Consider the following 21050-nt stretch of genomic DNA (forward strand, 5'->3'; position numbering starts at 1 on the left):
AAAAATTAGCCAGGTGTGGTGGTATGTGCCTGTAATTCTAGCTGCTGGGGAGGCTGAGGCAAGAGGATTACTTGAACCCAGGAGTTCGAGGCTGCAGTGAGCTATGATCATGCCACTGCACTCCAGCCTGTGTCACAGAACGAGATCCTGTCTCTTAAAAAATAAAAAAGTATATTGCTAAATCCATCTGAATGTGTTTTAAGATTTTTAGTTTAAAGCATTTTGTATTTGTTATAGTTGATCTTCAGTTTGAGGAGAAAACACTTTTTTGATGGTTGTCCATTTTTTTGTTTAATGTTGATACCAGATTTGAAAGTCAAATCTTTAGCAAAGATAATTGTATAGTCTTTTGTTCTGGTGTAAACATAGATGAGCTATTATGGAAATCTCCTAAATGCTAACCTGAGCAATTATTCTTTGTTTTTAGTATTATGTGCCAAGAACCTTGCAAAGAAAGACTTCTTTAGTAAGTAAACACTTTTTTTTCTCTCTTGTAACGTTACGCATGTATTTCTGAAATTTTAAAATTTAAAAAAAGATAAGGTGTATTCTCTTAAAAGTTTTAGCAGAAATCCATGGTTTGTCAAACTTGATTTCCCAATTAACTACAACCTGGGGGTTCCTTAGCTGAAAGACACCGAGCTTATAAATCATACCCAAAAACCTTTTATTTCCCATTCTGGCCATACCCTATTTTCTCTGCCTCTCTACCAATTATAATATTGCTTTCTGCTGAATGATGTATTCTCAGCTCTAATACAAATGATATTTTTCTATGAAACAGCTGAATTTGCATAAAATTGTTAATCACATTTTATACATTAAATCACATTTACAACACCCTGTAATTAAAGGAATTGTCCAAATAGAGACTCCTTTTCTAAGGGAAGGAATCACTCCTTAAGAAAGTCAGTTACTATCTGGTAAGTGCTAGCAGCAATTAATTTGTCACACAGAACATCTTTCAGTTCCTAAGTGGTATTATTCATGCTTTAAAGATGAAGAAACTTGGGCTCAAAGGCTTTATCCAGGTAGTGAGGAAACTCCTGAGTGGTGGCTGGTGTCCAGCTCTGTCTCTGACACCTGTATACTTTGCCACCTGTCTTATCTAATAAACCCATCTGATCAGTCTCCAGCATTAGGGACTTAAACCAAATTAAGACCTGGTGCATACTTACTTCCATAGATAACAGAGGTAAGAGCAGTAAACAAGATTTCCGGGCATTAATAATTTTTAGAAAGTCTAAATACAATTACTTTCAGACACTTCCCTCCACTTAGCCTCACTTAATAGAAATTTGAATGTAAGCCTATTTTTTTAAGTCACTTTCTTTTCTGTCCTCTAAAAATCCGAGTATGGAGGCATACTAGGTTGTCTCTCTTAGAAAGCTCAATAGAAATCACTTATTTTGCTGATTGAAATTATCCTGAAATTAGAGAAGAAAATGCACACAGGTAATCTTTACCAGATGAGATGATCCTGAAGCTCCCTTTAGCCTGAAAGACTGTTCTGTGTCACATGTATGAATCTGAGGTCTCATCTAGGTATGGGTCTCCTCTCTCCTCTAGGGCTCCCTGATCCGTTTGCAAAGATCGTCGTGGATGGGTCTGGGCAGTGCCACTCAACCGACACTGTGAAAAACACATTGGACCCAAAGTGGAACCAGCACTATGATTTGTGAGTTGAATGTTCTGGAAGCTACATGGGGAGTGGCAAGAAAGCAGGTGTCTAGCTTTTATGAGAGACAACATTTAAGAAAAAAAAAAGACTTTTATTAATAACAAAAGCAGATGGCCAAATGAACGTATACGTTGCCTAACTGTAGAATTCATGCACTTGGAAGTTCTTGCATTCAGCACATTTTTCTTTTTCTTTTTTCTTTTTTTTTTTGAGATGAAGTCTCACTCTGTCACTCAGGCTGGAGTGCAGTGGCACGATCTTGGCTCACCACAACTGCCGCCTCCTGGATATAAGCGATTCTCCTACCTCAGCCTCCAAAGTAGCTGGGATTACAGACATATGCCACCATGCCCAATTAATTTTTGTATTTTTTTAGTAGAGACAGGGTTTCACCATGTTGGCCAGGCTGGTCTTGAATTCCTGACCTCAAGTGATCTGCCCATTTTGGTCTCCCAAAGTGTCGGGATTATAGGCTGAGCCACCGTGCCGGACGGCCTTTGATAATTTCATAGATTTTTATGGCTTGGTTTTATACCTGTGATCCTCAAACTTTTCAGCATCCTGGCCATTTTAGCAGGAGAAAAGGCTGTATAGTTTGTGAACTCCACATGCTACTGTTTTTCAGCAAAACCCTAAACCTAGTTGTAGTTTCTACTTAAAATGCATTATTTTGACTGTATGTTTCCGTTGACTTTGGAAATTTTGCCTTTTTTTAGTACACATATTTCTGCAACAGAAAATATGGTTTTATTTTATCAAAGCCATCAGACAATTTCTTGTATTCATTCAAAAACTGGCTTGCACTTTGAAAACCACTACTTTATTTAATTTTTAATTTAATTTTTTTTTTGAAACAGAGTCTCACTCTGTTGCCCAGGCTGGAGTGCAGTGGTGCAATCTCAGGTCATTGCAACTTCCTCCTCCTGGGTTCAAGTGATTCTTGTGCCTCAGCTTCCTGAGTAGCTGGGATTACAAGTGCCCACCACCACACCTGGCTAATTTTTGTAGTTTTAGCAGAGACAGGGTTTTACCATGTTGGCCAGGCTGATTGCGATCTCCTGACCTCCGGTGACCTGCCTGCCTCAGCCTCCCAGAGTGCTGGGATTACAGGTGTGACACCGCTCCTGGCCATGAAGATTATTATTTTATATGCTCCCATGTTTTCATGTCCCTAAGATATTTTCATCAAAGTAATCCTGAAAGCTTATTGTCTTTTAATTGACACAAATTATACTGTTATTTGGGTGGGGTTTTTAAGAGTTAGATTCTAAAATTCAGTTTCAGTGACACTGAGGCTCTGTAAGTGGCTGTCAGTTATTGTCCTGAAAGTTCCTCTCTCTCCATGATTGGCTTGCAGTGACAGTAATTGGAGGTTTAATGTCTTAGTGTCCTCTTGTGTACTTGGAATGGATCCATAGGTTTGTAAGTGGTCCCTTGCTGCAAACCAGTATTCTATATTAAACCTAATTGGTGAGAATTTATGAATCATGTTACTGTCCTGTGCAACAATTAAAATACAGCAAATTTGCTGGGTGCAGTGGCTCACACCTGTAATCCTGGCACTTTGGGAGGCTGAGGCAGGCGGATCACCTGAGATCAGGAGGTTGAGACCAGCCTGGCCAACATGGTGAAACCCCATCTCAACTAAAAATACAAAAATTAGTCAGGTGTGGTGATATACACCTGTAGTCCCAGCTTCTTGGGTGGCTGAGGCAGGAGAATCATTTGAACTTAGGAGGCAGAGGTTTCAGTGAGCTGAGATGGTGCAACTGCACCCCAGACTGGGGGCAGCTGAGCGGGACTTCATCCACCCCAAAAAAAAGAAAGAAAAAAAAGAAATACAATTAAAAATGAGTTTTGTACTTTCTTTCCAGATATGTTGGGAAAACAGATTCAATAACCATTAGTGTGTGGAACCACAAGAAAATTCACAAGAAACAGGGAGCTGGCTTCCTGGGCTGCGTGCGGCTGCTCTCCAACGCCATCAGCAGATTAAAAGACACCGGATGTAAGAATCAAACGCTTTCCTGCCTCTTAATGCAACTGAAGAAAGCTTAGGAGGCATCATTTTTTTGTTTTGATCGCTGAATACTGATCCTGCCTTCCTCCCTAGTTCATGTTCCTTGGGTTAAGTTTCGAATTATTCGTTTACAGACCAGCGTTTGGATCTATGCAAACTAAACCCCTCAGATACGGATGCAGTTCGTGGCCAGATAGTGGGTAAGAACTTTCTTGTCTGTGTAAAGAGATGCTTTTCCAGAACTTTCTTTCAACCCTTCATCGCCTAGAACTCACGGGCCTTTGACAGGCCTCAAAGGACAGACCACATACAGGGCCTTCTCTTCATCTTCAACACTAGGAAGTTTTGTCTTATTTAGTATTTAGTTTTTAGTTTTTATTATTTTATCTAATTCCCTTCTCCTGGCTTTTTTCTTTTTTTTTTGAGATTGAGTGCAGTGGTGAGATCTTGGCTCTCTGCAACCTCCTCCTCCGCAGTTCAAGTGATTCTCCTGCCTCAGCCTCCCGAGTCCCTGGGACCTCAGGCTCCCGTCACCACTCCCAGCACATTTTTGTATTTTCAGTAGAGATGGAGTTTCACCATGTTGGCCAGGTCTCTATCTCCTGACCTCAAGTGATCCGCCTGCCTCGGCCTCCCAAACTGCTAGGATTACAGGCATGAGCCGCTGTACCTGGCCCCCTTCTCCTGGCTTTTAAAGTTGAGTTAAAATGACTTGTGTACAGAGAGATTTAGGGTTAGAGTTTTAAATGTCATTTTAATCATTACAGTAATGGACAGTACGTTTGTGACTGTACTACACAAGGGTAGATAATAAGAATGGTGGCCACACATATGGGAGTTGGGAAATTCTTTCTTCTGGAAGCTCCATCATATGAGTAAAGAGCAAAGAGTTGTGAAGAATTCCATGTGATATGATTTGTACAGTCAGGGGATTGCATTATTTAGAATGAAAAATTAAAACGTGCTAATGTTACAAAGTGTTGGCTAGAGGCAGTCTGTTGGAAGTGATTTAGCTGTTTAATAGCTCATCCTATTATCCACCCATTTGTTTCAGTATTTTGGGGTAACTCAAATATTGACTTGTAAGCACTCACTACATGGAATCAAAGAAAACAGTCTCTCTGCAGCACACTGGAGTGATGGTAACTCCAAATCTTTTAGGTATTGTCCTATGTAGACTAAACCCAAGATAAATGAATACTACAGGCATACACCCTGAAATCTGCCATAATGTAAAAGTTCTCACCTAATGCTTTCCCGTGTGGAATTTCTTTTTTTCTTTTCGAAATGGACTCTTGCTCTATCACCTAGTCTGGAGGGCAGTGGTGTGATCTCAGCTCACTGCAACCTCCGCCTCCTGGGTTCAAACGATTCTCCTGCCTCAGCCTCCTGAGTAGCTGGGATTACAGGTGCCTGCCACCACACCTTGCCAATGTTTTGTATTTTTAGTAGAGATGGGGTTTTGCCATGTTGGCCAGGCTGGTCTGGAACTCCCGACCTCAGGCGATCTACCCTCCTTGGCCCCGCAAAGTGCTGGAATTACAGGCGTGATCCACCGTGCCCACCCTCTCTGTGTCTTTATTAAACTTGTCAGAATATTCTTAAGAAATAAAAACTGGGCTCAGTGGTATGTGCCTGTAGTCTTAGCTACTCTGAGGCCAAGGGTGGGCAACACAGTGAGGCTTAATCCCCTTCCAAAAAAACTTATTTTTAACTTTTTTTAATTTAAAAAACTTCTTTGGAGACAGAATCTCGCTCTGTCACCCCAGCTGCAGTTCAGTGGTGTAATTTTAGCTCACTGCAACCTCCGCCTCCTGAGTTCAAGCGATTTTCTTGCCTCAGCCTCCCGAGTAGCTAGGACTACAAGCGCATGCTACCTTGCTTGGCTAATCTTCGTATTTTTAGTAGAGACGGGGTTTTGCCATGTTGCCCAGGCTGATCTCAAACTCCTAGGCTCAGGTGATCCACCTGTCTCAGCCTTTCAAAGTGCTGGGATTACAGGCATCAGCCCCCATGCCCACCCCAAAGAAAGTCTTAAAAAATAAATCTTCTTGGCCAGGTGCGGTGACTCACATCTGTAATCCCAGCACTTTGGGAGGCTAAGGCAGGCGGATCACCTGAAGTTGGGAGTTTGAGACCAGCCTGACCAACATGGAGAAACCCCATCTCTGCTGAAAATACAAAATTAGCTGGATGTGGTGGTGCATGCCTGTATTCCCAGCTATTCCAGAGGCTGAGGCAGGTGAATCGCTTGAACCTGGGAGGCAGAGGTTGCAGTGAGCTAAGATCATGCCACTGCACTCCAGCCTGGGCAACAAGCAAAACTCCATCTCATCAATCAATCAATCATCAATCTTCTTAAAAATAACTTAGAGGGACTGAGTATCGCATTGTTATTTTTATGTAGACCAGGAGGAACTTAGGACCCTTTTCTATGCCACATTTATAAGAAATATTCCAGCTAGCATGAGCTACCGGAGTAAAATGCTTCGTATGTGAAAGCATAGGAATATGTGTGTGTGTACATACATATACGCCTCGTTTTTTTCGGATATTGTACATAAATTCTAAATGAGCCATGACTCACTGTATTATCATTATGTAAACCCCGCTGGGTTTTAACACACGTCGTTCTTTTCCGTTTTAGTCAGTTTACAGACACGAGACAGAATCGGCACCGGCGGCTCGGTGGTGGACTGCAGAGGCCTGCTAGAAAATGAAGGGTACGTATAACCACAGCGAGAGGTGGGCCGAGTTCTCTGCTGTCTTAACCTCTTGGCCTCTGTGAAAGTGTCCTTCCCTCCTTAAGTCACTCTGGGGAGTGCTTGAGATGCGTAAAGGATGTTGGGATAAAACTCTGAACAGTTTACTTGTCTATAAAAGAAGCTGTAAAAACAACTGGGGTTGTGCCTGAAAGACCCAGAATCCAATTAAAGTGGCTCCCATGGGCCAAAGATGGGTGAGTCTGAGCATCAGTAAGAATTATAACTGCCTGGAATCCTAGCACTTTGGGAGGCCAAGGTGGGCAGAGACTTTGGTCTTGAGTTTGAGACCAGCCTGGGCAACATAGCGAGACTTTGTCGCTACCAAAAAATAAAAAGATAAATTAGCCAGGCATGGTAGCATGCACCTGTAATCCCAGCTCCTAGGGAAGCTGAGGTGGGAGGATTGCTTTTGAGTCCAGGAGTTTGAAGTTGCAGTGAGCCCTGATCGCACCATTGCACTCCACCCTGGGCGACACAGCAAGACCCTGGCTCAAAGGAAAGAAAAGAATTGTAACTGCAATGAATTGGAACATATCAAATATATTAAAAATCCTTGGGTTCACATTGACGGGGTTCACAATGACAGGGAAAAAAACAACACGCTGAAAAAGAAGACAAACCAGTGAACTCTGGTCACTGTCAGTTGCAGCCCCCCATGAATTTTCAGACCGGGCCAACAGTAATTAATCATCACTAACGACAACACAAAAGAGATGATCCGACACGAACACACCTCTTGGAAATACAGGTGACTGGGAATGTGTCTCACGGCCCCAAGGGAATGTGATCAACAAACATCCAGAATGGGGTCCTCTCTGGGCCAGAACACCCAGTGTCTTCAACAAATAGACTGCAAGAAAAGGAAAGGAGGGGAGAACCTAGCATCAATTCATATTAAAAGAAACTTGAGACAGCTACAAATGCAAAGTGTGGACTTTGAATCCTGATTTACGAGACAGTTGGAGAAATATGAACACTGGTGTTTGATTTTTTTTTTTTTTTTTTGAGACAGGGTTTTGCTTTGTCACCCAGGCCGGAGTGCAGTGGCGTGATCTCAGCTCACTGCAACTTCCGCCTCACAGGTTCAAGCGATTCTCCCCTCTCAGCCTCCCGAGTAGCTGGGATTACAGGCACACGCCACCACACCCAGCTAATGTTTGTATTTTTAGTAGAGACAAGGTTTCACCATGTTGGCCAGGATGGTCTCGATCTCTTGACCTCATGTTCTGCCCACTTTGGCCTCCCAAAGTAGTGGGATTACAGGTGTGAGCCACCGCACCTGGCCTGTTTTTTTAAAAAATTGATGAACATTTTTTGGTCGTGATCATGGAAAAAGTCCTTGTCTTTTAGAGGCATAACGTAGACCCTTTTAGAGGCTGAAATATTTAAGGATGAAGTCATAAAATGGGGTTGGTGAGGAGGGATTGGAAAAGTGGACATTGGATGATGGTTAGCTGGGAGGGGTGGATACGGGGGGGTCACTGTGCTGGTCTCTTAATTTTATGTACATATTTGAAATTTGTCAGTCTAAGGTTTTATAAAAGTATTTGCTTTTAAGGGACAGTAGCCTACTAAGGTAAATTGTCTTCAAAATTGCTCAGGGGGTGAAGATTGAAATTTAAAAACTACCTAAAGTCATTTTGGTATTTTATGTAACCAGGAGTTCCATTATAGAGTAAAATAACAAGGAAAATGGAGTATTTAGATGTGATTTATTTTGTTTTTGAGATGGAGTCTTGCTCTGTTGCCCAGGCTGGAGTGCAGTGGCACAATCTTAGCTTACTGCAACTTCTGCCTCCTGGGTTCAAGCGATTCTCATGCGTCAGCCTCCGGAGTAGCTGGGACCACAGGCATGTGTTACCATGCCCAGCGAATTTTTGTGTTTTTAGTAAAGATGGAGTTTGACCAGGCTGGTCTTGAACTCCTGACCTCCAAGTGATCTGCCTGCCTCAGCCTCTCAAAGTGTTGGGATTACAGGCTTGAGCCACCGCACTGGTCTGGATGTGATTTTAAATCAAGAAAAATGAAATTTCATTTCACAAATTCCTCACAGTGTAAAGTTGGTTTCTTCCATTCATTCCAGTCTCCCCTATGGTGAAATTGTACAGTTGGCCTTGGTGACACTCTGGCCACCTGTTCCTCTTGGAAGAGTCTGTCTTTCTGTTTGAGTGGCCCATGATGAATTTTTACGAAACCAGGCCATTGGAACACTCGAAATTGTTAAAGGAATATATGTGAGGGCGTCCCCTAGGACACTAGCGCCAAGGCACTGGTCTTACGACTCCTCCATGGTGTCACCATGCCTACCTGCTCTCGTCCCTTTCAGAACGGTGTATGAAGACTCGGGGCCTGGGAGGCCGCTCAGCTGCTTCATGGAGGAGCCAGCCCCTTACACAGATGGCACCGGTGCTGCTGCTGGAGGAGGGAACTGCAGGTTCGTGGAGTCCCCAAGTCAAGATCAAAGACTTCAGGCACAGCGACTTCGAAACCCTGATGTGCGAGGTTCACTGCAGACGCCCCAGAACCGACCACACGGCCACCAGTCCCCGGAACTGCCTGAAGGCTACGGTGAGAGAATGTACCCTGGTATGGCCAGTGCCATCTGCCCTGTTTCCAACAGCTTGACTTTGTTTTTAAGACAACGTCCTGCTCTGTCACCCATGCTGGAGTGCAGCGGCATGATCATGGCTCACTGCAGCCTTGACCTCCCTGGCTCAAGCGATCCTCCCGAGTAGCTGGCATTACAAGCAGGCACCATCATGCCTGGCTAATTTTTGTGGTTTTTTTGGTAGAGAATGGGTCTCACCATGTTGCCCAGGCTGGTCTCTAACTCTGGGGCTTAGTGATCTGCTTGCCTCATTCACGCAAGTGCTGGGATTATAGGTGTGAGCCACCATGCCTGGCCTCTAACCCTTTTGAGTAGCCTGTTTGTGTATAAATGCTGATGCTCGCATGGTTATGCCATTTGATAACTGTGGCAGTGTAAAGACAGAACTGGAAGCAAATGGTGCGAGATTTAGCTAATGATGAATTTTCAGCAATTGCTCCAAATATTCCAGTTTTGAAATCATGTGAAAATCTTAGGCAAGGGAAAACCAAAGCAAATCAAGATAACATGTAGGCAAGATGAGGGTCCCTGTAGTGCTCTGGGAAGGAGGGCATGGGGTAAGACTGAGAAGGGATTATCTGGCCGCCTCACAGAGAAGAACTGGAGTAAGAGAGGGAGTGCTGTCTAGATTTAGATAGTACCAGAAGTGAGGGCACAGTGAGCGGGCTGGTGGCAGACCCTCCCTGGAATTGAACTTGTCTAATTTGGATCCCTAATTTCTCGTGCAGAACAAAGAACGACAGTCCAGGGCCAGGTTTACTTTTTGCACACACAGACTGGAGTTAGCACGTGGCATGACCCCAGGATACCAAGGTAAGCTTCTGAAAGGCACACCCTCCAAGCTGTCTTTCCAGCAGTTGACTTGAAAAGCCAATACCCTTCCAGATGTGTTGCTCTTGTTTTAAACTAAAAATACGATGAATGAGACGATACTGATGTCTGGGATTTGCTTCAGATAAGCTGGGTGGGGGGAGAGTGGACAGGGGTATGTGTGAAATAAGGTTGGCCATGAGTCATTGTTGACCTTTGAAACAAGGTTGACCATGATCACTGTTGAAGTTGGTTTCACAGTGATTCATTATGGTCTCTCTCATTTTTGATATGCTTAAAATTTTCCATAAGTCAAGGAAATATAAAGACTCTGTTACCCTTTCTCTCTTCCACATTACTGTCCCCGTGCCTCAGTCCCTCGGGGACCATTCCTGGGGGAGATGAAGCTTTTCTATACGAATTCCTTCTACAAGGCCATACATCTGAACCCAGGTTAGAGAGACCCCCCCACCCCATAACAGAGTTAAGTTTCTTTTTTTCTTTGCTTTTTTTTCCCTTTTAGAATAGCATTACTACCAAATATGATTTTTAGTAATGCTTATTTCCTTTTTATTTATAATCTGTTTCATCTGAGAGTAAACTTCCTGTCTTTGATTTTTCAAGTCTGTGTTCAATTTATGAATTCAGTTACTCTAATGAGAATGGAAATATATTACCTGCAAATGAATGAGGTATCTCTTTAGTACCCACTGTTAGAAATGGCAGGCTTTGTGTTAATTAGAAACACATCTTGGTCAGTAAATCTGCACTCCCATCTGACTGTAGATTGTGTTGAAATTATTAATCAAGAGAATAATTAATCATTCTTAGAATGGAAAATACTTGTTTAACAAAAACCCCATTTGACCATGAGAATGCCTTATCCTGGTGCAACTGTTTAGAATCATGAGTTTCTGGATGCATGTTCCTGTATTTTCCTTAGCCCTGAAAATCTTGGTGCTGTCTGGGAGCTTTTCAATGAAGAAACTTTTCTGGCCTTGAGCATTTAATTACACTTGTGAATTCAGATAGCTTTCCAGCAGCACTAAGATATTCCCTACTATTTGGGCCTTCTTTCATATAAGAAATTATATTTGCTGGGGAGCCCCTGTTCCTTATCATGGTTATAAGCTCTGAAAGTTCCTTTTTGTTTGTTTTGTTTTTTTGGAGATGGAGTTTTGCTCTTGTCACACAGGCTGGAGTGTAATGGTGTGATCTCAGCTCACTGCAACGTCTGCCTCCCTGGTTCAAGTAATTCTCCTGCCTTAGCCTCCCAAGTAGCTGGGATTACAGCCACCCACCATAACACCAGGCTAATTTTTGTATTATGAGTAGAGATGGGGTTTCACCATGTTGGCCAGGCTGGTCTCGAACTCTTGACTTCAGGTGATCAACCTGCCTCGGACTCCCAGAGTGCCTGAAAGTTCCATTTTTAATCTCTCAGATGTTGCTGCTCTTTGCAGCAGAAAGGTCTGGGCTGAGTAGAGGTTTGGTGTAAGTAGCACCACGAAGGTCCATCTCAGCAGAGTTGGGACAGACACCTTGATAAGGAACCTCTGTGGCTTCTGTGGCTAACTTTTGATCTCATTCCTTTGTACTCAGTTGGACCAACCTCTCTGTATCTTCCCTTTTGGTAGAGACCTTAACAGTGTGAATTGTGATGAACTTGGACCACTGCCACCAGGCTGGGAAGTCAGAAGTACAGTTTCTGGGAGGATATATTTTGTAGATCATAATAACCGAACAACCCAGTTTACAGACCCAAGATTACACCACATCATGAAGTAAGACTTAAAAATTTTTTTTGCTGACCTCTTTCATTGAGAATTGAATCTTTTCTTGGGTTGATATTTTTCTGAATTTATCTATTGCCTTGCTGGTTGGATAATAAGCGTGGTCAAAATGACGTTAAACATTTGGTGGATAATTGCATATTTTAAACTGTTAAATTAGCTGTGAAGAGCACTGAAGCCATATGTTGCTGCTACCCTTTTCTTACTTGCAGCCTAAATAAAATTTACCGAGATGACAGTGTTAGGCAGCTTCATGAAGGAAGCTTCCTGATGCAGCACTTTAGACACCCGTGGCCCTTAGGTTGAGAAGTAGAGAAATGTGATATCCCCCTAGTGCCTGCACAGTGGGTAACTGGATAACTTGGAACTGGGAATTACCTTGGATCCCATATTTAGTATTCCAGTCCTGTTGTGTTCTCAGAGCCAAATATCCCACATAGCTTTTTTTTTTTTTGAGATAGAATCCTGCTCTGTTGCCCAGGCTGGAGTGCAATGGCGCGATCTTGGCTCACTACAACCTCCGCTTCCTAGGTTCAAATGATTCTTCTGCCTCAGCCTCCTGAGTAGCTGGGATTACAGGCGCCCGCCACCACGGCCAGATGATTTTTGTATTTTTAGTAGAGATGGGGTTTTGCCATGTTGGCCAGGCTGGTCTTGAGTTCCTGACTTTAGGTGATCCGCCTGCCTCGGCCTCCCAAAGTGCTGGGATTACAGGCGTGAGCCACCACGTCCAGCCCCCCACATAGCTCTTGTAACCAACAGCTGTGTCTCAGTGGCAAAACTTGAACAGGACAAATGCCACTTTGTCACCGTACTAATCCTAGTCCTTTTACTGAAATTTTTCTCTCAATGAGAAGGTGTAGAAATCTCTTGGTGGTAAAAATGAGGGCTGGTTCTCATTAGATTTCACTCGAGCTGTCTGCTCTTGTGCCTATCATTAGATTTCATTTGAGCTCTGTTAGCTCCTTTAACATTTTTTCCTATCATCTCCGTTTCATTCTAACTGCCAGGGTGCATCTGACAGAGCACTGGTCCATCTCATGTGTGCGTAATAGATGCATAATAAATGACAGCAGTTTCCATTTTTATTTGTAGAAGTCACGTGTGAGATAAGTGGTTGCTTGGAATTGGGGTACCTCTTTTTTTTTTTGGAGACAGAGTCTGGCTCTGTCGCCCAGGCTGGAGGATAGTGGCGTGATCTTGGCCCGCTGCAACCTCCGCCTCTTGGGTTCAAGCAATTCTCATGCCTCAGCTTCCCAAATAGCTGGGATTATAGGTGCCCGCCACCACACCTGGCAGATTTCTTACATTTTTAGTAGAGACACAGTTTTGCCATGTTGGCCAGGCTGGTCTTGAATGCCTGACTTCAGGTGATCCTCCCTCCTCGGCCTCCCCAGGTGGTGGGATTATAGGTGTAAGCTACCATGCCAGGCCTGGGGTGCCTCCTTTACCGTACTGTAGACCTATATTTGGGCTACTGTGGCCATCAGCAACTTTGACACAGCTAGCAAGGTACATGGTTATGTCATCAGGGAAGCAAATTCTGTCTGAAGTTGCGTGCAGCAAGCTCTCTCCTCCAACCCTGTCGCGTATGTGGGTGCTTGCAGCTTTCTGGGCTGGGGCTTTGGAGTGACTTTCTGTGTCTCTTCTTCTCAAGTCACCAGTGCCAACTCAAGGAGCCCAGCCAGCCGCTGCCACTGCCCAGCGAGGGCTCTGTGGAGGACGAGGAGCTTCCTGCCCAGAGATATGAAAGAGATCTAGTCCAGAAGCTGAAGGTCCTCAGACACGAACTGTCCCTTCAGCAGCCCCAAGCTGGTCATTGCCGCATCGAAGTGTCCAGAGAAGAAATCTTTGAGGTAGAGAGTTCAGGGCCACTGCCCAGACCCTGTTCAGAAACAAAGAAGGCGATTTAGAAAAAGGAATTGCAGACGCCTTTGTTTCAAAGGGGCTGCTTTCAGTGAACTGCCTTGTGGCTGATGTCTGCATTTCAGGGAGCCCTTCTTTCTATTTGGTACTTCAGGTATTGATTTGATTACTGAGGGAAATGGAGAGTTTGTCAGGACCACAGCCTGTGTAGAGGGAGGGAACGTTATTTATTTCCTCTTATGGTAAAAATGGAGAAACTCTAAATAGTTTCACCTCTAGGGGAAAATCTAGAGGTATATACAGAAACTTGAAAACATTTAAAAATAATGGGAACTGCCTTGTCTACATTATGTGAGTGAAATATTCCGGCAATCTGCACTTTCCCCAGAGCCAGGCAGCCTCCCTCCTGTGTCCTTGTGTAGGGATGTCATCTGAGGGCCGTCCTTCTCAGAGCAGCTCAGGGCTGGCGGCCGTCCTGCTTTTCCTATGGAAATTGGCAAGGAGCAGGTAGTTCTTGGGACAGGCTCTGTCCCTTACACAGCTTCCTGCAGGAAGGGCCCTAAACAGACTAGGACCTTTTCCCAAGACAGCCGACCATACAGGAAAATCTCCATGGCATTTGGACCATTTCCTGCCCTCCTCTGTGGAGACACTGTCAGAAATGATCACAGGTGACTGAGCACAGATTCTCCCTGGGTGACAGCTGCTGTGGGAACACCAAGGGCGAGAGAGCTGAGTGCCTTCCCCACCGTGAGGTGTGGCCTGGGTGTTGGATGGGCAGCTTGGCCACAGCGCCCTGCCCTGTCTGCTGCACGTCTGCCCTTGTTGCAGGGCTAGAAAAGTGCTGAAGTTTTGACTTTACTACCAGATCGTTTCCTCTTTCTTGCCAGAGTTTGATTTTTTTTTTTTTTGAGATGGAGTCTCACTCTGTTGCCTAGGCTGGAGTGCAATCTCAGTTTACTGCAACCTCCACCTCCCAGGTGCAAGTGAGTCTCCTGCTTCAGCCTCCCAAGTAGCAGGGATTACAGGCGTGTACCACCACACCCCGACATTTTTTTTGTGTTTTTAGTAGAGACAGGGTTTCACCATCTTGGCCAGGCTTGTCTCGAACTCCTGACCTCAAGTGATCCTCCCACCTCGGCCTCCCAAAGTACTGGGATTATAGGCTTGAGCCAACGCGTTGACTGGGTTGCTGGAGTTTGAATTTCGTTAAATTTAAAGCTGAAAAATTCTTCAGTGCCTTGTCACTGAATGTATCTACAAACATGCAGCAGCTTCTACTTCAAGTGCTGAGTCAGGGGAAATAGGCTGATCACGTGTGTTCTGTGCAGTGCTTAAGCCACCTTATGTCTTAAAAACTTAAAATCTTTTTTGCTTTTTGACTCAGTGGAAAGTCAAATGTGATTTTTCATTTTAGATATAAAACCAGGTCAGAACTCTCTTAGCATTCAGACTTCCCAATGTCTTGATTTTGTTTGCAATGCCTAAGTTGTTTATAGTTTGCACTGATATTAATTGATACAGAGAAAAATCAATTCTAGGGAGATCTGTCTAAGTCCTTGGTGATTCACTGAAAACAGACACGTGTTTCCCTTCAGGTTAGCGTTTCCTGGCATTGTTTGTTTTGTTGCTGTCTCAAAGGGAGAAACTGAGAAAAAAGATGATGGAATAGACTAGATGCCAAAGAAACATTCTAATTAGGAGCCAGATAAAGCTTGAATTGGAATGAATGCTTACTCTTAACCAGGCTCCATTATCAATAACCTTTTATAACTTTAAGAATAAGAACCATTCTTCTCTCTGAAACTGTAATTTTGATGTTCAGGAGTCTTACCGCCAGATAATGAAGATGAGACCAAAAGATTTGAAAAAACGGCTCATGGTGAAATTCCGTGGGGAAGAAGGTTTGGATTACGGTGGAGTGGCGAGGTGAGTTGCTAATTCATTCACCTTCTCTGCTGTGTGGATTTCAGCATAGTTGTAACAGTTTTTTCAAGAGAAGTCACTTGCCCTTCTCTAGTGCTCATCACCAAGCACTCCTGGGCAGGGCCGATGTATCCTTGGAGCAGTCAGGCCATCGTGCGCTGGCTTCAGCTACGCTGCTGAGAATAAGAATTCCTCAGAGCATGCTCGTGCCAGCCTCTTGCCATAACCCACCAGAATAGCCATGATCGTCACCACTGACTGACTTCTTGTAAAGCTAGAATTAAACTTTTAAACTCACTCTCTTCATCTGAAACATAAGGGACATGTTCCTGAATTGGCACAGGAGGCAGCCTTGCTCTCCTCTCCACAGGGATTGCATCTGTGCGTGTAAATTGCATTTGTGTCAAAGGAATTTTGTAAAATAAAATGTTGAAATTTTGGTCAAAATAATTCAAGAAAATGATATAAAAAACAGAATAGAATGATGAAAAGCTGCTATTTCATGTCCTGCCTCTTTTCACCTTCAAGACAATTATGGGTGGGTTTTTTTGTCATTTTTTTTTTTTTTTTGAGACAGGGTCTTGCTCTGTTGCCCAGGCTAGAGCACAGTGGCACAATCATAGCTCACTGCAGCCTCGACCTCGTAAGCTCAAGCAAGCCTCCCACCTCAGCCTCCCAAGTAGCTGGAACTACACGTATGCACCACCATGCCTGGCTACTTTTTAAAAAGTTTTTTGTAGAGATGAGGCCTCACTGTGTTGCCCAGGCTGGTCTCAAACTCCTGGACTCAAGCCATCCTCCCATCTTGGCCTCCCAAAGTGCTGAATTTCAGGTATGAATCACTGTGCTTGGTTGAGACAACTGCTTCTTAACTCTTTTAGCTCTTTGTTTGAGTAGGTATCTTGTTATTTCCTGATTTAATGATTTATGGGCATATATATATAAGATAGACTGAATCTAATTATTCTCATGTTCAATTTAGTAATATCAATCTTTTTAGTTCTTCCATCATTTGTAACTTTATGTCCTGTGCTTTCACATTTATTTTTTAATTTGTCAACTGGAGACATTATCTTTGGACCTCTCATTTGCATAAGAACAGGATATTCATACTTGTAACTTTCTCTTCAGCATTCTTTCTGCCTCTTAAATTCTGTCATCTGTAACATTACTTTTATATTGTCAAGGTTGAAGATTTACATTCTCTTCTGTAACCAAAATTTGGTCAGTCTCCTATGCTTGTCTACCAATTATTTGTAAATGGATGAAAGTTTATATTGTTTATATTATGAATGTAAATATTGTCCATTAAGGAGTTAAATAGTATTCTATAATTTATTTAATTTTTTGGAGCAAATTCTAATTTTTCCAATAATTTCTCCTTCCTCTTTTTTTTTGGAGACGAAGTCTCACTCTGTGGCCTAGGCTGGAGTTCATTGGCCAGATCTCACCTCACTGCCACGATCTCAGCTCACTGCCACCTCCACCTCCCAGGTTCAAGTGATTCTCGTGCCCCAGTCCCGAGTAGCTGGGACTACAGGTGCAAGTCACCATGTCCAGCTAATTTTTGTATTTTTAGTAGAGATGGGGTTTCACCATGTTGGCCAGGCTGGTCTTGAACTCCTGACCTCAGGTGATCCTCCCACCTCAGCTTCCCAAAGTCTTCTTCCCTCCCCAGTAGCTTTCATTGTCTTCGTTGCTCCTGGAACTTCAAAGTCCTCCAGGACGGTTACACATCATACCTTCTGACAGCCCCCTTGTGTTTCCCTTGAGGCTTCTGTGCAGCCTGATGACGATTCTCTCGCTCCTCTGTGCTGCAGTCATCGTGAGATTTCACTGCTTCCCTGGGTTAGGGCCATTGTCCTGGGTGTCCCATAGCTTTCCTTTTCTTGGCGTCCTCCCTTGTCATGCTGTGACCACTGCATGGGTGTGTGGTGTGATGTTTCTCGTCTGCATCTTCCAAAAGACTCATAAACTGCATGCAGTCGGGAACCCTGTCTTGTTCACAGCTGATCCCCAGTTCCTAGAACAGCACCTAACACACAGCAAAGACTTACCTCTGTAAATACGTACCAAATGAAGGAATTTTACTTTTTGTTAATTTATTTGCACATTTCCTTTCTTTGGTTGTTCTGAAATGCCTGTGACGTAGCCATCAGACTCCCTGGTTTGGTTTGGTAAGAGTTACACTCTTTCTGTGTTTTCCTTAGTCGTCCAGTCTTCTGCGTAGATGGTCTTTGTGACATCCCCTTGAACGGCATGATGCTGGAGTAGAAAGAGTTGAGAATCCCTGCTTTGCCACCTCCAGCTTGGTCTTGCAGTGTTATTTCACCCACTGGAGTCTTCCTCCCGTCTAAACGGGATCATGCCTATCTCAGAGAGGGTGGAGAGAAGTCAGTTGCATGTGGATTACACATGTGCAGGTGTGGATTCATTATCTGATCTGGGAGAGCCAGGCTACACTCATTTCCCCAGTATTTAGTCCACAGCCCCTCCTGTAGCCGCCCTCTTTTTGCCTGTTAGTTATTGCTTCCCTTACCACTTCCAGAACAGAGCTGATTGTATCTTTACGTCGTCCATGGCTCGGTCAGACTGTTTGCTTGTATTGTAATCACTTCCTGTCTAGACGATTGCAGGTCTTTGTCTTTTTCAAAAAAGGTTCTTCTCAAATCCAAACTCCAAACTTTGGGATGAATGAAAATCCAGCAGTGTTGCTTTGTAGTAAAGAGACTTTATAGGATTCAGAGTCTCATCTCTTCAGGCAGTTCCTTTCTGTTCTTCTGAGTGCAATACAGAACTATGTTCATTTAATATTTTTTGTGTATTCTCACAATTTTCTTGGACAGATTATCTGCATTTGTGCTTATCCTCCCCTGTTCTCTCTCATTCTGTCTGAGAAGTCCAAATAAAATTTGGAGCTGCTATCTTAATGTGATCCATTGAAAAGGCGTTTTGAGTAGAATGAATAAAAGATTGTTTGTGTATCTGCCACAGGTGTTTGTCTAAGGGTTCCCCTGCTAGCTGGGCTTATCGCAACCTGAGTGTAGCCACTGAATCATACAACCTCTATTTAAAATAATGCTTTCTTTTTCTTTTTTTGCTTAACTCTTTTGAACTTTGGAGTTTTTAAAAAATAACAAAATGATGCAAACATTAAAAAAATAATAACTCGGGACTGGCGTGATGGCTTATGCCTGTAATCCCAGCACTCTGGGAGGCCACGGTGGGTGGATCATGTGAGGTCAGGAGTTTGAGACCACCCTGGCCAACATGGTGAAACCCCGTCTCTACTAAAAATAAAGAAGTTAGCCAGGCCTGGTGGCACGCGCCTGTGCCTGGAAGGCAGAGGTTGCAGTGAGCCGACATCGCGCCACTGCACTCCAAACCTGGTGACAGAGTGAGACTCTGTCTCAGAAAAAAAAACAAACTGTAGAAATTTTAGCACATATAAAATGAATGTTTGTTGTTTTTTCCTAGGGAATGGCTTTATTTGTTGTGCCATGAAATGCTGAATCCATATTATGGGCTCTTCCAGTATTCTACAGACAATATTTACATGTTGCAAATAAATCCAGATTCTTCAATCAACCCTGTAAGTATGAATGAACAAAGGGGGAACTGAGTTGGAGAATTTTTGAGATGGATTTTCAGTTTCATTCTCCATTCTTGGTTTATTCATTGTAGACTTAATCGAGGGCAGTGGTAAGCAAAACATGGAAAGGTAAAGTGAAAACTGGATTAAGATGGATTTCGATCCTGTATTTTCAGAGATTGTGATCACTGGGCATGTTGTATTGAAGGAGATGAAGGGTGAGATTGAGCTGTTCATATACTCAGGACATTTCATGGTCACTGAGGGAACTCTGGTGTGATGACTGTATTTGTTCATGGTGACATTCTAAGGAGTGGGTTCCAAAGTCCAGCCTCCTCCCAGTCACAACTGGAATCTTTCCAGAACTGGCTTTTTAAGCCACAAATGCCACCCTTAGCGTGCTTGTTTTACAGATGAGGAAGTCAGCGTGGTGTTTGCACACTCCGCCCAAGGGTGGGCCGCCAGCCAGGGGCAGACTCCTCCTCTGGTGGCACGGCCTTCACCAGTGTCCTGCTCAGGCCACTGAGGTGAAGTTGAGACAGGCTCCCCTGTGCATTCAAATGTGGAAGAACCTTTTGCCAACATGGAAGCAGAGTTTTCACTCATTTTCTGAGATGAACACAATTCAAACCTGAAAGCAGAGGCGTATGATTCCTGAGTTAAAAACCAGACAGCTCTGGTTCTAGAATTTTTGTTTGTTTGTTTGAGGCGTAGTCTTGCTCTGTTGATCAGGCTGGAGTGCAGTGACATGATCTCTGCTCACTGCAACCTCCGCCTCCTAGGTTCAAGCGATTCTCCCGCCTCAGCCTCCCGAGTAGCTTGGATTACAGACTTGTGCCACTGTACCCAGCTAGTTTTTGTATTTTTAGTAGAGATAGGGCTTCACCATGTTGGCCAGGCTGGTTTCGACCTCCTGATCTCAGGTGATCTGCCCGCCTCAGCCTCCCAAAGTGCTGGGATTACAGGCATGGGCAACCACGCCCAGCCTAGAATTGTTTATTTTACTTGGCTTATTCATACATATTTTCCTGTGGTCTTTTTGGTCCCCCTTCTTAGAATTTCTTCCCTCCCTCATTCCTTTCATTCTGGATCAAGGGAGGGGTGGTAGAAGAAGAAGGGGGCTTGCCCTTGTCTTTCTCGTGCAGTGGGAGGGAATGCAGGGCTGCCTTCCTGGGCGTGCGTCCTGCAGGATGCTGAGGCCCTGCAGTGTCGAGCGCGCTTGGTTTGATTCTCTGTTGTCACCAAGGTGAAATGCTCAGTCATTGTTGAGCATGGACTCTGCATTTTCATTTTGCACTGGACTGGGCTCCTCTGCAAGTTATATAGCCTCTGAGGAGGTATTGGCCCTGAGAACATACAAAACATTGTCCAGTGACTCTATGCAAATCTCAGCTACACAGGCAGCCATCTTTCACTTGCTCATGAGTGGGGCCTGTGAGTCCCTGAGTCTGGTTGCCTCTGGGATACTTTTCCCAAGAAGCCTGCGGCAGCATGAGATTCCCACATTGACCAGCGTCGTGCTGACGAATCTGTGTTTTCTGGTGCCCCCTACAGGACCACTTGTCTTACTTCCACTTTGTGGGGCGGATCATGGGGCTGGCTGTGTTCCATGGGCACTACATCAACGGGGGCTTCACAGTGCCCTTCTATAAGCAGCTCCTGGGAAAGCCCATCCAGCTCTCGGATCTGGAATCCGTGGACCCGGAGCTGCATAAGAGCCTGGTGTGGATTCTGTAAGTATTGACTGATGGTGCATGGTCACCTGGCGTGGGGCACACCACCACCTGTTGTCTGTATGCATGCGTGTGCATGTATTTTGGGGATGGGTGCGAAATTGAAGAAGAGACACAAAGAAGCCATTGTATTATATAACCTGAAACAAAAAAGAAGGTTCTTTGGGAAGCCAGGGTGAGCAGATTGCTTGAGCCCAGGAGTTTGAGACCGGCCTGGGCAATATCGTGAGACCCCACTACTGCAATAAATACAAAA

General features: G+C 44.1%; 1 protein-coding gene and 1 long non-coding RNA gene across 6 annotated transcripts in view; one reads left to right on the plus strand and one right to left on the minus strand.

The window, feature by feature from the left end:
* Positions 1 to 21050, plus strand: part of SMURF1 (SMAD specific E3 ubiquitin protein ligase 1) — a 120736-nt gene that overhangs the window by 87225 nt on the left and 12461 nt on the right. For 3 of the 5 annotated variants that reach the window (XM_017533701.2, XM_017533702.1, XM_037740352.1), the window contains exons 2-14: positions 428 to 466; positions 1570 to 1678; positions 3556 to 3689; positions 3836 to 3901; positions 6349 to 6424; positions 8793 to 9034; positions 9803 to 9887; positions 10260 to 10337; positions 11522 to 11668; positions 13335 to 13533; positions 15369 to 15472; positions 18947 to 19061; positions 20616 to 20794. In XM_017533701.2, the coding sequence (XP_017389190.1) occupies positions 428 to 466; positions 1570 to 1678; positions 3556 to 3689; positions 3836 to 3901; positions 6349 to 6424; positions 8793 to 9034; positions 9803 to 9887; positions 10260 to 10337; positions 11522 to 11668; positions 13335 to 13533; positions 15369 to 15472; positions 18947 to 19061; positions 20616 to 20794 (1573 nt within the window). The remainder of the gene's footprint in view (positions 1 to 427; positions 467 to 1569; positions 1679 to 3555; positions 3690 to 3835; positions 3902 to 6348; positions 6425 to 8792; positions 9035 to 9802; positions 9888 to 10259; positions 10338 to 11521; positions 11669 to 13334; positions 13534 to 15368; positions 15473 to 18946; positions 19062 to 20615; positions 20795 to 21050) is intronic. The other 2 variants (XM_017533703.2, XM_017533705.2) reach the window with 1 other exon arrangement.
* On the minus strand, positions 12986 to 18636 carry LOC108308056. Its single transcript, XR_001826765.2, has 3 exons — positions 17527 to 18636; positions 15378 to 15645; positions 12986 to 13562 (listed from the first exon to the last, which is right to left on the minus strand). It is a non-coding gene; the product is annotated as an uncharacterized LOC108308056 (long non-coding RNA).

This window comes from Cebus imitator, unplaced genomic scaffold (assembly GCF_001604975.1).
Source record: "Cebus imitator isolate Cc_AM_T3 unplaced genomic scaffold, Cebus_imitator-1.0 Scaffold82, whole genome shotgun sequence".
Classification (NCBI taxonomy): domain Eukaryota; kingdom Metazoa; phylum Chordata; class Mammalia; order Primates; family Cebidae; genus Cebus; species Cebus imitator.